Genomic DNA, 15,834 nt, shown 5'->3' on the forward strand with positions numbered 1-15,834 from the left:
AGGTTTGTCCCGGTGCCACAGCTTGGAGAGTTTTCCTTAGCAGTAGCCCCCAGCCGGACCACGCATGCGCAGATGCCGCCTTGCACCATTTGCGCCCTTTCTGTGAAGCATGGTCCTGCCCGCCAGTTCCTCTTAGCCGGAACCATCTGAAAAACAAAGGCAACAGTTCCAAAGCAGGGAGGAGAGTGGGTTGGGGGGGCACCCACGGGGACACGCATCTCAAAGAACAGATGTTACTGCACAGATGAGAAACTCTTTCTTTGTCGAGTAGTGCCCCCATGGGTGCTCCACTACAGGTGAATACGAAGCAGTGCTCCGATGTAAATAATGTGCTTCGGAATCAAAGTCTCTGCGTGGATAGGACCATCTGGGCCACCGCAGCATCGGTTGTTAGTGTGCTTGCGAGGGCGTAATGCCTGGCGATGGTCAAGGTGGAAGACCAGGTCACCGCACGGCATATGTCTCGCAGTGATACACCTTTCAGGAAAGCCATGGAGGTTGTAATCCCTCTAGTAGAATGTGCCCTAGGTCTATGAGATAATGATTTATTACTCAAGGAATAACAGCGAGTGATGCAGGATACGAGACGGGTGGAAATGCACTGTGCGGAAAGTTGCTGGCCCTTAGAACGGTCTGCTATAGATAATAGAAAAAGCCGCGACTTTCGAAAGGTGTGCATTCTTTCCAGATAGAAAGCAAGGCTCTTCTGATGTCTAGCATATGTAAACGCATGTCCTCCACATTGGAGTGCAGTTTCGGGTAAAAGGTAGGTAAGGTTATAGGTTCGTTTATGTGAAACGGAGAGTTGACCTTTGGCAGAAAGGCAGGGTGAATGCACAGTGTTACCCCCCGCTCGATGAATAACATATATGGGGGATAAGCAGAGAGTGCTGCGAGTTCACTCATGCGCCGTGCAGAGGTGACGGCAAGCAAGAATGTCACTTTCCTCGTGAGTGTGAGCAGATCATATGTCGCAAGTGGTTTGAAGGGAGGATGAGTCAGAGTGTCCAGGACTAGACCTAGGTCCCACTCTTCCAGGGGAGGTTTGCGAGGGGATTTGCGATACCCTTTAAGAATATTTTGGTGAGTAGGTGAGCAAAGATTGACCAACCCTTGATGGGCAGATGAAAGGCAGAAATCGCCACCAGATGGACCTGAAGTGAGGAGATCACTAATCCTCTGGTCTTTAGTTGTAGAATATAGTCCAGTATCTGCTGGACCGATGTCACTAGACGATCAACAGCCCTTATCTCACACCAGGACCGAAATCAATGCCATTTGTGAAGGTAGGTCTTTTGGGTGGTCTGGCATCTACTATGTCTGAAGACGTCTTTCACTGCCTGAGAGCAAGTCGTTTCTGGGCCCTGGAGTCAAATTAGAGCCAAGCCGTGAGGTGCAAACAGTCGATGTGAGGGTGAAGGAGCGACCTGTGGCATTGCAACAGAAGCTGTGTAATTGCGGAAGTCATCGTGGTTGTGATACTGACATCAGTGTTAGCTGAGATAGCCAGATCTGTCGGGGCCAAAACAGTGTTATCATTATCACTGTCGTCCCCTCCGTAGCTATTTTCTCCAGCATCCGTGGAATGAATGGGATGGGGAGAAAGGTGTAGAGTAAGTGGTGAGGTCCCCAGTCGATAAGGAAGGCATCCCCCAGGGAAGCTGTGTCTATGCCTGCTCTCGAACAATAGCAGCAGCACTTCCTGTTGATCCAAGTGGCAAAAAGGTCTATGGTGGGATACCCCAATGCTTGAAGAGGTTGCAGACTACTTTGTTGAGCAATTCCCACTTGTGCTGCAGGGGAAAGGCCTTGCTGAGGGCATCAGCAATAGTATTGTTCCTGCCAGGGAGGTAAGCAACAGTGAGTGTGATTCCATGCTGGACAGCCCAATTCCATAATCAGATGGATTCGGTGCAGAGTGATCGGGATCTGGCAACTCCCTGCCGATTGATGTAGAAGACAGTGCAAATGTTGTCATTGACAATTTGTATTGTGATGCCTCATATTATGTGCAGGAAGTGTTTGCAGGCATTGAACACAGCTCGCAACTCCAGAAAGTTTATCCTGATGCATCCAAAGCCCCTGAGCATGATAGTGACGCATATGAGCTCCCCAACCGATTAGGGATGCATCTGTTGGCTGTGAAAGGGGACTCCCGATAGGATATTCTTTGGGTTGAGCCATCACAGTAAGGAATAGGGACGTGTTTGGGGACAACAACAGAATTCCATGTGCTCTGGTTGCCCCGTGTATATATGGTGAGTACCCAATGTTGAAGGCACCTCAGGTGGAGTCTTGCATGGGGCACCACATAAGTGGTGGCCAACATGTGACCCAGCAGTTTCAGGCAGGTAAGTATGGGTGTTTTGGGGGTGACAAGTAAATTGTTCCTGAGGTCTTGGATGGTATGGAACCTGTCCAGGGGCAGATACACTGTAGCAGCTCAGAATCCAGCCTCGCCACAATGAACTTGAGAGACTGGGAAGACGTCAAAGTAGACTTCAGGATATTGATAATAAGCTTTGAATGTGTTAACTGCTGCCATACCTTCATCTGCAGAAGGAGTCTTCAGCAGGCCAGTCATCCAAATAAGGAAAGATGGTGACGCTGAGGTGTCGGAGGTAGGTGGCTATGACTGTTAGGGTTTTGGAAAATACTCTCGGTGCTGCTGAAAGGCTGAACGGTAGCACTCTGTACTGGTAATGTTCTTTGCCCAATGTGAAACGGAGGAACCTCCTGTGAGCAGCGTGCATGGTTATGTGGAAATAAGCATCCTGCAGATCAAGGGAGAAAAACCAATCCCCTTCGTTTGGAGCTGGAATGATAGAGGCTAACGTGACCATCTTGAATTTTTGTTTTCAAAGGTAGCCGTTGAGTCTGCAGAGATCCAGGATAGGCCTCCACCCCCAGACTTCTTTTGGGTGAGGAAGTACCGGGAATAGAAGCCTTTCCCTCTAAACTGCTTTGGCACCATCTCCACTGCCCTGATGGTAAGTAGACGTGAGACCTCTTGGTGCAAAAGAGGTTTGTGAGAGGGGTCCCTGAAGAGGGACGGGATAGCAGGGTGGTGGGGGGGGAGGCAGGTAGAGAATGGGATGGTGAAACCAGACGTGACGATTTCTCTGACCCAATGGTCTGTGGTTACCGCAAACCAGTGGCGGTGGTACACTCTCAACTGGTGATGGAATAATGTGGTCATGTTGTGTGGAGCCTCTGTAAGGGGAATGGCATGCAGTCCCTCGATCAATCAACATGTCATACCTGCTGCTAAGGGTGCTGTTGGTTGGACTCTTTGCCTGGTTGCTGGCAGCATCTCTGTGTACGCTGTCTCTGCCTCGGCTGATCATATGGCCTGAAGTGGGGCACATGAGAAAGGTCTTTGCTTATTGTATAGACCAAATCTCTTGTGCCTGTATGATGGCATATACATTCTGAGTATCCTCAGTATGGTACACGAGTCTTTGCTGGAATGGAAGACCTGATCGGTGTTCTGAGTGAACAGCAATTGACGGTCAAAGGGTAGGTCCTCTACTTTTGGTTGGAGGTCCTTTGGTATGGATGCCAGGTGGAGCCAGGAAGCACGCCACATGACCACTGATGTTGCTGTAATCCGAGAGGCACAGTCAGCAATATCTAGGGATTAGAAGCCTAATCTGAACTAGCTACTCCATGCCACGTGTAGCCGCGTGGCACGGGGTTCGAACTAGCTGGGATTTAAAAATGGCGGCACCCGGCTTATGCAAATGAAGCCCGGGAAATTCAAATCCCGGGCTTCATTTGCAAGTGCAGTATGCCTACATTACCCTCCTAGTTCGAATTAGGAGGGTAGTGTAGACATACCCTTGGAGAGTAAGAACTTGGGCTCCTATAATGGCAAGAATATAGTGACATTGGTGTCCTCGGTGATCTTGATTGCACTGTGTAGTGTGAAGGTGAATGAGAGGGGTAGGATTGGTAGTAATGATGAGGTGAGCGTGATCGACATGGGGATCTCTGATAACATTGTGGAGGTGAAATGTAGCATTCATGTCTGTGACTTCCTGTAGGAAGGTGGAGGAGAAGGCTCAGGAGAAAAAACAGCCACCTCAGGACTTGGTGTTGGTGTGCATACATGCCTAGACCTGCACTGCGCCTTAATAGGCATTGTAGAGGCACGCGCAGGAGGTGGAGCCGAACCCGTAGGGCTAGTTGGAGTTGAGGCAAGGGATCTCGGTTCCAACCTCTCCCCATGCGAGGTGGCATTAGTGGTGCCTCTGATTAGCCTCAGGGAACCGGGCATGATGGTACCACTACCAAGCCTAAGTCCTTGTTCCTCTCTCTTTCTCCTCTCCTCTCTCCTTTTTTTTTTTTTTTGTCAAACTGCACGGTGAACTGCATATAACTATATACAGAAGAAAACCTTTTTTTTTTTAACAAACTGGAACTAGAACTATTGAGAAGGGGCTAAACTGGGACAAAAAAAGAAAAACAGAACTTTCTACTTAAAATTTTTTCTGTCTCTCTTTCTCCTCAGAACTGAGGAGGAACTCATCCAGATTCCATCTGCAGCCATGGATGGTTAGGAGGAACTGGCAGGCTGGACTGCGCTCAACAGAAAGGGCGCAAACTGTGTGAGGCAGCATCTGCACATGCGCGGTCCAGCGGGGGGCTACTGATAAGGAAAACTCTCCAAGCTGCGGCACCGGGACAAACCCAACACCTGTAGTAGAGCACCTACAGGGACACTTCTCAATGAAGAATTGTTCTTAAGCTTGCTCTGTCTCCTGTTACCTGGCAGGGTTCTAGGCACATGGCACAAGGGACATTTTTCCTAATTGATGGTCCTTAAAGAATAAGACGACAGCTGTTGCTCAGCCAATGCAAGCTTGTTTTTAATCCTGTTCAAAATTGTGGGCCAGAATGTGACATCCTTACACTGAATGTTACCTTACTCCTGGGTCTCAGAAATTTATATGACAATGGTTTATAAACAGTGTTCCCTGTAAGCTAAGCGCTTGGATGGCCAACCAGGAGAGGTTCAAATGACACTCAACTGATTAGCAGAGTGCCCACTGCACACACAGCATGTGTTTCTATTGGTGGTGCACATCCACACATGTCTTGGTGCACATAACAAATTTTAATCCATATATGGATGTGTCATGGCTCAATTCCCCAACCTGGCACTTCGAGTATAGATATGGGGACCAGCTAGCAGAATAAACTCTGTAAGAACCTGTCTCTAACTCCCAGAGACAAACTTGTCCGGACTCAGTTTCCCTGAGACCCAAAAGGAAGAAGATCGGTTGCTGCCACCACTCAAGTGTAGTTAATAAAAAATAAAATAAAATAAAATAAAATAAAATAAAATAAAATAAAATAAAATAAACCCTTTTCCAAAGAAGAGATCATTTGGGAATCCCCTCGCTGAAGCAAAATTCTCCCCCCTACCTCAACCTCCATTTCACTTGGAGCTAGGAAAACAACCAGAGGGAATCCAGAGAACAATGGGGCTCTACTCCTCCCAGGTAACTTAGGCATATAAGTTTAAGGACACAAAAATCAACCAATACTGGCTAATCAAAACAAAAAAGAAAACACTTTGATTATCAAAACAAGATTACTGTTGCAAGCATAGTAAACGACTGGATGTTAAAAGCCATGGAGTGAAATAGACTCAGGGGAAATCCTTTGGGTTGTAATTCTTATTTACAAAAGAGAAAAACGATTAACCAGCTCAGACATGATTTCCAAACCCCCAAACAAGGAAAACAATAAAATCTGATGGACTATCTAAACTCTTCCCTACTTGCACATTTCAAGGAGTCCATTCCTGGGAAAGGCTGTCTCCCTTGTTACCTGGGGAAAATGGCTTTGATCTCAAAAACAAAAGAAGAAAGAAAAAAAAAAACCTTCTCTCAGTTTGAAATTCTTATCTGCATTTCAATGGCTGAATTCCTGGAAGCCCCCTCCCTCAGGTGTATCTCCAGAGTTGCTTAACTCTTTTCTCACTATCCAGGTAAGTCAGACTCTGCTTAGCAGCTCCTATTCATGACAGGATGGAAAAAAGAAGAGGGAACACTGCTTATAAGGCATCATTCAATATGAGTAAATGCCTTTTGCCCTTTAAAAGCAGTGAGAACTTGAATGCATTGTTTTATCTCTTACAACAATTTAGCATCCTTAAAATTTTAGGCCCCAGTTCCGCAAATGCTTAAACTCCTGTGTAAATGTACATATGTTAGTATCCCACTGTACTGTGATGTTACATATGTGCAACTGCGGGGCCTTATTTTGTATAATGTTCTTTCATTTACCATATGTTCTTTCAGTAGCTATGAATACTTGGGACACCTCCTTAGGCTAATATAATAGGCATTCTCACATAATGGGCAGGAGGGATTCACCTGTGGTTCGAGTCTAAACTATCAATATTAAAGCACCTAGACTCTGACCAACCGGACAGAGTGGAATAAATTCCAGGGTGATGAAATTACTTTGGACAATTTAATGAAAAAAAATTCTCAGATCCCACTGAACCATTAAATGATTGATTTTCACATGGAAGCACCCATCTCTTTGGACAAGCCTCTGACAAAACAATTTCTTTATTTTCCTCAAGAACTGTTCTTGACCAAAAGATTAAAAAGAGAGTGATAAAGGGACAGAGAACAGGCTACAAGCCCCACTACATTACAGAAAAGAGATAAACTGGGGAGATTAATCTACGGAAAAGAGAGCGAAGATAGATAAGATTTGCACATTCAATTAGCAGAAAGGGTCTAAGTGTAACATATCTGAGTTCACTTGATGATCATGTTAAGCTGATGGCAAATTGTATTTGAAAAAGAAGCACCAAGTGCTTTTAAATCTTAAAATAGTTTAACATCTTCCTCTGATGGCTTTTTTTCAAAGTCTGATATTTGAACTAGCTTAATAGCAAGAGGAAAAGAACTTGACTTCTTGAGATCTGAAAGTAACTACCTTTAGCTAATTTGTTAGCACTGAGCCATCCATTAAAATTTTAAATCACTCTGGTCAATTTTTGATTGAAAGTGGCATCCCAAAGCGCTCTGATTAATCCACTGAGCCATCTGACCTACTGCAAAATGTCAGGATTTAACATGTATTTGACATCTCTGATAAACTGACACCTGCTCAGTAGAATTGTTAACTTTTGCCACTTTGTTAAGGACAAATTTAAAATGTAAACTTTCTAAGTGCCATGAGGCATCAATTAAAGTTGAAGCCTATCTCCCCAAAGAGCCCTTGGGTATTAAAATACTTTCAAATGTCCAGCATGTCCTCACAGCCCTTTAATATAGTCTTGTTTCTTGGGAGAGACTGTTTGTATTTTGTTTGGCTTTTAACTCTTTGCACATTTCCATGAGTCATAACATATCCGAACAGGAAAGCATGACTTTTTCTCTCTGTAAACTCTTAAAGAGCCATATACAAAATTTTTTCCCAATTCTGTCAGGGCTATATTGCTTGTATAAGAACCATTTCATATTGTGGTACTGAAGTTGCTGGTGCTGTTGGGGCACGATTCTGAGTAAGAACTAACTACTACAAACACTGGGTATTCAGACTGTGAATGCTAACATTAGGGGCTAGATTCTGACACAGACTGTGTGTGCCCATAGGGAATAAGAAAGCCTTTGCACCCTTATGCAAGTTATTGGAATTTTACACTCAGGGATAAGTGGGGCTTCTCACCTGCTTACTCCTTCTCCAGAATAGGAGTTAAGAATAGAGAATTGGATCTAATTCACCCATTTGCTTGTCAGAGTTTCTGAGCAGATGTTGGGGGGAAAAGGAAATTTTGGTTACTGGTATAGGCCAAAAGTAAATTTTTAATCTCTGAAAGCTGTGTCTGCGTTGTAATGTCTCTTGGGGTGTGCCTAATTGGATTAATTAACTGTACATGTCGGAGGTCCTGAAACGCAGTACCAGCCACAGAGCTAATACATAATGTGAAATTTCCTAGGACAGAAATTGGAGCAAATCATTTTGGAGCCACAGCTGTTATTAAACTAAGGCCGGGCTCAGTTGCAAGACTTCTTAGGATAAAGGAAATGGCTCCAGAAAGAGGAAGCCAAAAGTTTATTGTAAGGGTGGTAATAGAAGGAAGATGTCTTTTGGTCAAAATGATTAATCTTGCATGTAAAATGAGCATGCTGTTTTAAAATTAAGGTTGCATGAAAAGTCCATTGTGTTCGTCCATCTGTCAAATGGGTCTAATATTTACCTCACAGGTGTAATGAGTATTTGTAATCCCTGGCTAAAAGATTGGATAAAGTACAAAACATATGGAGTTGGGTGTATAATATACATTTTTGTGACTGAAAAATAGCCCCTAGCAAATAGAGTAACCTCTCTCCCTCAAATCTTAGCTCAGCATGGTCCCAAGAATTCAAGTCAGCTAAATAATAAATGACATCTACACTGAATGCCAATAATCACTGAACGGTATAACTAGATAACTATATAAAAAAGGCCAACATCCTTGAGGAGGGTTGATTGTTTTCTTTCTGCACAGTTATCACATGTAAATGAGTGCATTGCTCTGTTTCCCAGATGCATTTTTCATATTTATAGATCAAATACTGCATGTTAAGTATGTTTTGTGGATGTAGCAGAATTCCTTACTTGAACACGTTTTTTGCTGGAAGTTCTGCAAATGCGTTATTCAGGTCCAATTTGTCCAGGCATAAGGTTGCTTGATAGTTGGCACTTAATGTGTTGCTTTTAAAACAAGTTTTCTAATCATCACACCATTAACTCGGGCTTAACAGGAGGGCTGAACACTATCTTACTTTTTTAAATGCTCATGCTTCTGCATATTTGTCAGAAAACAATTTGTGTGGTAGGATGGAGGAAAACCAGTGTATAATAGGTCATAGTTGTGCAAGTGGAGGAGCAAGGAAATACAAACAGGGAAGTCCTGGGAGAGTTGGTTCTAGGAAATTGGAAGTTAATGGTGCTAGGACTATTTATACTGCCTGAGGATGCACCCCTTGTGGTTCCCTGGAAAAATATCCTCTTAAATCCTGCCTTCAGGAATTAACTTCTTGTGGAAGAAGTGGGGGACTGTCAGCTGGAGAGCTACCTCACCAATAACTGTCAACTGGGGAGCCTCCAGCAATATTGGGCCTACAGTCTGAAATGAGAATAGCAGAGAATGACTGATACATCAAGAGTTTGAGGGGTATCCAAATTAGTCTTTAACTGAAAAAAACATAAAAAATAATGAATAGATACCTGCAACAGAGGCCTAAACAAAGACCTTGCATGGATGGCCCGCTATATTCAACATCCTAATGGCATAAAAAATCAAGCACTGGGTATTAAGAGCACTTAGAACCCACTCTATTAACTTCATTTAGCATGGATACACTAATGGACAATTTTTTCCCTTCACCCTCCTTCTTTTCCCTTCTCTTCACCCCCACACCTCCTCTTTTCTTTGCTATTTATTTGGAAACTGGACCCTTTGATTCCATTCATTTGAAAAAGTGGGTTGTGCCCATGAAAGCTCATGATGCTATCTACATTTTTTGTTAGTCTCTAAGGGTATGTCTACACTACAAAGTTAATTCGAACTAACAGACTTTAGTTCGAATTAACTTTGATAGGCGCTACACTAGCGCTCCGCTAGTTCGAACTTAATTCGAACTAGCGGAGCACTTAATTCGAACTAGGTAAACCTCATTTTACGAGGACTAACGCCTACTTCGAATTAGCTAGTTTGAATTAAGGGCTGTGTAGCCACTTAATTCGAACTAGTGGGAGGCTAGCCCTCCCCAGCTTTCCCTGGTGGCCACTCTGGGCACCACCAGGGAAACTCTATTCCCCCTCCTGGCCCCGGAGCCCTTAAAGGGGCATGGGCTGGCTACGGTGCCCATGCCAGGTGCAAGCCTGCCAGCACCCAGCCAGCAGACCCTGCACCTGACACGGCTCGAGCCAGCCACCCGCTGCCACCCAGCCCTCCGCCTCTTCCTGGGACCAGGCTGGCGGCTCCCGGGAGCCTGCCCGGGTCCGCAAGAGGCGGGCGCTCGCCTGGTCTAGTGTGGAGATCGTGGACCTCATGCATGACCTCCGCACTAGGCACAGGAAAGTGGCCGTCTAGGGCAGGATAGCTGCCAACCTGGCCACCCAGGAGCAGGTGTGCATGAAAATCAAGGTGGTCCACTGAGACCCCCGGCCCTGAGCACTGAGATTAGAATGGCCGTACCGGGTCAGACCAAAGGTCCATCTAGCCCAGTAGCCTGTCTGACAACAGCTTGCCAACCCTAGGGACCCTGTAGGGGATGGACCGAAGACAATGACCAAGCCATTTGTCTCGTGCCATCCATCTCCAGCCTTCCACAAACAGAGGCCAGGGACACCATTTCTACCCCCTGGCTAATAGCACTCCATGGACCCAACCTCCATGACTTTATCTAACTTCTCTTTAAACTCTGTTCTAGTTCTAGCCTTCACAGCCTCCTGCAGCAAGGAGTTCCACAGGTTGACTCTTTGCTTTGTGAAGAAGAACTTTCTGTCATTAGTTTGAAGCCTGCTACCCATTCATTTCCTTTGGTGTCCTCTAGTCCTCCTATTATTGGAACTAATGAAGAACTTTTCTTTATGCACCCTCTCCACACCACTCATGCTTTTATAGACCTCTATCATATCCCCCCTCAGTTTCCTCTTTTCTAAGCTGAGAAGTCCCAGTCTCCTTAGCCTCTCTTCATATGGGACCTGTTCCAAACCCGATATTGTAGTTGCCCTCCCCTCTCCCACCTCCTTTTCCCACTCTCCCCAAGTTCAATAAAGAGAGTTTCTATTTCTGAACACACGTGTCCTTTATTTTGTACATCAGGAAGGGGGGCTAGGGAGGGGTAAGTGGAAGGAGGTGAGGGAGGAATGGGGTACGAGCCCCCGATGAGGAGGACTGGGGTGGCTCTGCGGGCTTCTCGGGGTGGAAGCTCTCCTGAAGCCCCTCGATTGACCCCCCCTCCCCCCTCCGGATGGCAGCCTGCGGCAAGTGCAGCCAGGCTGATGGCCAAGTGCTGTGATGTGCCGAGTGTAGGCACTCAGGGCACTCCAAGCCAGGACTGCTTTGCAAGCGGGGAACCCCTGAGAACTGTCTGTCCGGGGTGGGGGTCGGGTCCCTTTAAGCACAGCCCTTGGCTAGCCTGAGGCAGCAGCTCCACACTCTAAGTCCTAATCTGATGCCCTGCCGGCACTGCTTCCGGCCATCCTTAACCTTAGTTCAGCGTCCACTCAGTGTGGACATGCTAGTTTGAATTAGCAAAACGCTAATTCGAACTAATTTTTTAGTCTAGATGCACTAGTTCGAATTAGCTTAGTTCGAATTAGTGTTGAAGTGTAGACATACCCTTCGATTCTGCTGTTTTGTTATTTTTTAAGTTTGGTAAGTCAAAATTAATTTGCAGATTTAAAATCTGTTAATATGCAGTGGCTAGAGGCCATTAAACTCAGAACTCAGGCTGATGTAATTATTTCTCAGCTTCTAGGAGGTGGCTAACTGCTCCCCAAAATAGATTTATACCATAGATTTCCTGGGAACATTGTGATCATCCGGTCTGAATTCATCCAGGCCATAGGACTTCCATCTTTTAATTCCTGCTTCATTTTCAATAGCTCTAGTTACACAACAGCTTTTTTAAAAAAAAAATCCAGATTTAATTTAAAAACTGCCACTAACAGCAAATGTACCATAATGGATATTCCAATGAGGAATTAGTCTTACTGTTCACAATTTTGCACCTTATTTCCTGTCTAAATTTATCTAACACCTACAGACAATGGATCTTATTATACCTTTGTCTTGCAGAATGAAGAGAACTCTCATGAAATTTCTATCTCCTTTTAAGAACTAATAGGCTGTCATCGAGTGATCTCTTTAATCTTTTCTTCGATAAAGAGCTCAGTCTGTATAGCTTAAGTCTTTAGGATTTTTTTTCAATCCCTAGCTCATTCTCATAGTTCTTCTCAGAACTCTCTGCAATTTATCAACATCTTTCCTGAACAGGGAACACCATAATGGGATTCAGTGCTCAAGCAGCAATACAATACTATTACTTTCTACTCCTACTCGACAATTCCCCTATTCATAAATCCAAAGATCATATTGTCCCTTTTGGCCACACGGGGAGCTTATGTTCAGCTAATTATCAGTGGCACTGTTTCCCAGGATACAATCAGCCATCCTGTTAGGGTGTCCTACATTCTTTGCTCCTAGATGTATGTCTTTATATGTGGCTAAACTGCAATGCATTTTGTTTGCATGTGCTCAGTTTACCAAGCAATCTGTATTGTTCCCTCTCAGTGATCTGTGCTCTTCATTATTTACCACTCACCCAATATTTGTGTCATCTGCCAACTTTTACCAGTGATTATTATGTTTGTTTCCAAGTGATTGGTTAAAAATTTTAGCTAAAAACTGAGCCCCTAAGTTGCTCAATTATGACTTCTTGTTTTCAATTTAATTTTGAGACCTATCATTTTAACCATTTTTAATCAATTAACAGATACCATGCTGATTTGGCATCAATCTAATTTATTAATGCAGATGACGTGTGGTACCAAGTCAAATGTCTTACAGAGAGGTATATTAATTCAACACTATTACTTTTATTAACCATACTCATCAAAAAGTGATATAGTTTGACAACTTGTTTTCCATAATCCCATATTGATTAGCATTCATTATATCATCCTCCTTTAATTCTTTATTGAGTTCCATATATTTCCATTATTTTGCTTGGGATTAATGATAGGCTAACAGGCCTTCTGTGAGATGGGTCATTCTGCTTGTCCTTTTAAAATATTGGCAAAACATTAATTTTCATTCATTCCTCTGAAGATTCATCATTGTTCAAAAGTTAATTGAAAATTTGCATAACTGATCCAGAGAACTCCTTAGTCAGTTCTTTTATAAATTTTAGGTACAGTTTATGTGGATCTGCTGATTTTTAAAGATGTCTGACTTTAGATAGCTACTGTTTAATATCACCCTTTGTTACTGTAATTGGAAAATATATAATCATAAAATATTAATAGATCATGTTTTTTCTCAAAATACAGAACAGAAATATTGAACATTTTTGTCTGTAATATTTACCATATACATATAGTAATGAGCCAGTACCTAGAACTATTAAGATTCCTTTTGTTATATAATTTAAAAACCCTTTTTATTTGACTAAACTGCTCACAGATTTCTCTTATGTCTTTCTCCTGAGAGTCACTCATGGCAAAATTACCAAATTACATACCAAATAGTAAATTACATTGTTGATCTTTATTACAGCCTCCATTCATCTTTTGTAAGAAGAATGGCCATCTGTGAGGTCCCCAAAGTTTGGTAATTTTAAGAGGTAGCTGCTGTCTTCCAATAATTCATAAATAAAGTAGAATATGTAGGCAGCAAACAGTGTCTACTATTGATCATGCTAGAAAACATCAACTTCTATAATGCTCACCAGCTCCAGAGAGTTACATTCTTGATTAAAGTACCAGTCATTTGACTAATTCATGATCCTTCCCCTTTAAAATTTTAGATCACATAGACCCAGCTAACATCCTTACTGTATATATAGCGAGATGAACCCACTCTTACAACATTATGTGTATCATTGACATGTATCCAGATAAATTCAGATTAGAGTATAAATGCCTTAAGCCCTATTAACATTGTCAGGCTAAAACACAGTAACTGGCATTGCATAAGTTCAATGTGGATGAAATCCCCGCCTGTGCATAAAGAAGAGCCCTATTTTGAGGCCCACATGATTGCATACTATGAAGAAATTGACATCCTTGATTTCACTATGCCATTCATGTTGGAGCCAGGATAGTGAGTTGGATGGACCACCATCTGATGCACTATGTTTGTACAGTGGGCACAGTTTGAGTGGAACAATATATCCATAATGTGTGATTTTTTTCTTTAAAATAATTTGATTACAATTCCATCATTAAAGTGAAACAAAATATGATCAGTTTCCACATTTGATACCCACTGATTCACTGGAGTCTAAGGACAAAATTTTGATAGGCTTCTCTTTCACATTCCCATGAATGGTGTTTCTTCACATATGCTTTTGCCTGTGTCACAATTTCTCTTTCCAAAGAAGGGTCATTCATCAGACTTTTGGAGAGGTGGACAAACTCCTAAAAAGTTAAAGAAAACATAAATGTTACTTGAGCATCTACTTACCCTGAAATAATCTTGAAACTGAAGCAAAGCAGTTGAGTTTAGAGTGAATGCACCCACTGAGCAGTTCAAGAGCCATTCCTCAGAGTCAAGTACCATATTTTATATGTAAGTACAACTCCATAAATAACAAATACAATTTTTTAAATCTTTTATACAGCCCACTGATGAAAGAACTTAAACCATGGCCAAATCCCTAGAGTGCTAAATCAGACAAAATATGGACAAACAATTTAATGAGACAGAAAAGTGTTTGAACACCAGATACTTCCAGCAATGAAGCATGCCATAGCTGGGTAAGAAGTTACAAATTCAACTAGTTTGCTGGATGAAGGAGAGGTGGTAGCAGACAGTTTTGATCTAGGCTCAACTAGGCATATGCCTGGTTGCTAATGAGGCATCTTTAGGTAATTGCATGCTCTTAATGAGGTCAAGAAAAACACTTCACAAAGATGTCTATAGTATAAAGTAAAGAACACACACTCAGCAACAAATTATCTGTATTGTGCCAGGGCATAGATGCAAGATTGATCCAAGCTAATAAAGAAGAGCTGCACTGTGTGATGCTGGAAGCTAATGACCTGGAATCTAGGCAGCATCTGGCACATAATATCAAACAGCCTGCAAAATGCAGTATATCAAATCCTTTTAGCCCTATGAGACAAGTTACTGAAACTGATAGAACAAGACTTCTTTGGCCAATGCTCTGCCATTCCAGTTTTGGTTTTAGGAAGTGTAGGTACCAAACTAATGAATATGAGAGCTCATGTCACAGTTGGAGGCCTCTAAGTAAACAAATGCACTTTTGCATTGTCTGTCTGATTTTCTGCCATCACAGGACGACTTTCAACATTGAAGCTAGATTGCAGAAGTACCTCAAAACCAGTATAGCAATGTGCACTAGTTCAGAAAGGTCAGCACTGGTAGGATCAATATAAAGTGAAGATCATTAGTTACTACACAAATGATGATAAAAATCAGTAATAGACTCCAAGTGGAGTAATAATAGCATTTAGACATGGATGGCATTTTCCTGACAATAAGCTGTCAACTATTAAAGGGAAAATCACTGAGGCCCTCCAGCAAAGAGCTGAAAATACATATTTGATCAACAATTCCTTCATTAGCCAACTCTACTTAAACTCACCCACAAAAAATGGTTATCAAAGAGCTATGGTTGCTGATGTAATTTATATGGTCAATGTGCAAAATATACAACTTCAGCATTACCACTGGGAACCGATGCTGAGATATGAAATAATACTGCACATGTTCCAATCACAGCCTTTGATGCTCATTGAGAAGACATGCACATGTTTTTAACATATGGAGCACTGTGGCATGTAGTTTACATAGCCAAAGAAGCATGTATATTAGTGGTGCATATCATAGAATAATAGAAGATTAGGGTTGGAAGAGACCATCTGGGTCATCTAGTCCAACTCTTTGTACAAAGCAGGACCAACCCCAACTAAATCAGTGGGCAGAGGGCTGCTCCAGCCCTAATGGGCCCCTATATGGGACCAGGAACCCTGGCAGCCCTCTGGGGCTGGAAGCTATGGCAGCCCCGGGAACAGTTAACCATGTAACCAATAGAATTTTTATCTGTTACATGGTTAATTTTT

At 42.9% G+C, this 15,834-nt stretch overlaps 1 protein-coding gene across 7 annotated transcripts in view; it reads right to left on the minus strand.

The window, feature by feature from the left end:
* Positions 1-11,107: 11,107 nt before the first annotated feature.
* Positions 11,108-15,834, minus strand: part of GLT1D1 (glycosyltransferase 1 domain containing 1) — a 150,966-nt gene continuing 146,239 nt past the window's right edge. Inside the window, exon 9 of one of the 7 annotated variants that reach the window (XM_075898464.2) lies at positions 11,108-14,166. In XM_075898464.2, coding sequence (XP_075754579.2) covers positions 14,020-14,166 — 147 coding nt within the window. In that variant the 3' untranslated portion in view covers positions 11,108-14,019. The remainder of the gene's footprint in view (positions 14,167-15,834) is intronic. The other 6 variants (XM_075898465.2, XM_075898463.2, XM_075898460.2 and 3 more) reach the window with 6 other exon arrangements.

Source organism: Pelodiscus sinensis, chromosome Z (genome assembly GCF_052426305.1).
Source record: "Pelodiscus sinensis isolate ZL-2025 chromosome Z, ASM5242630v1, whole genome shotgun sequence".
NCBI lineage: Eukaryota > Metazoa > Chordata > Testudines > Trionychidae > Pelodiscus > Pelodiscus sinensis.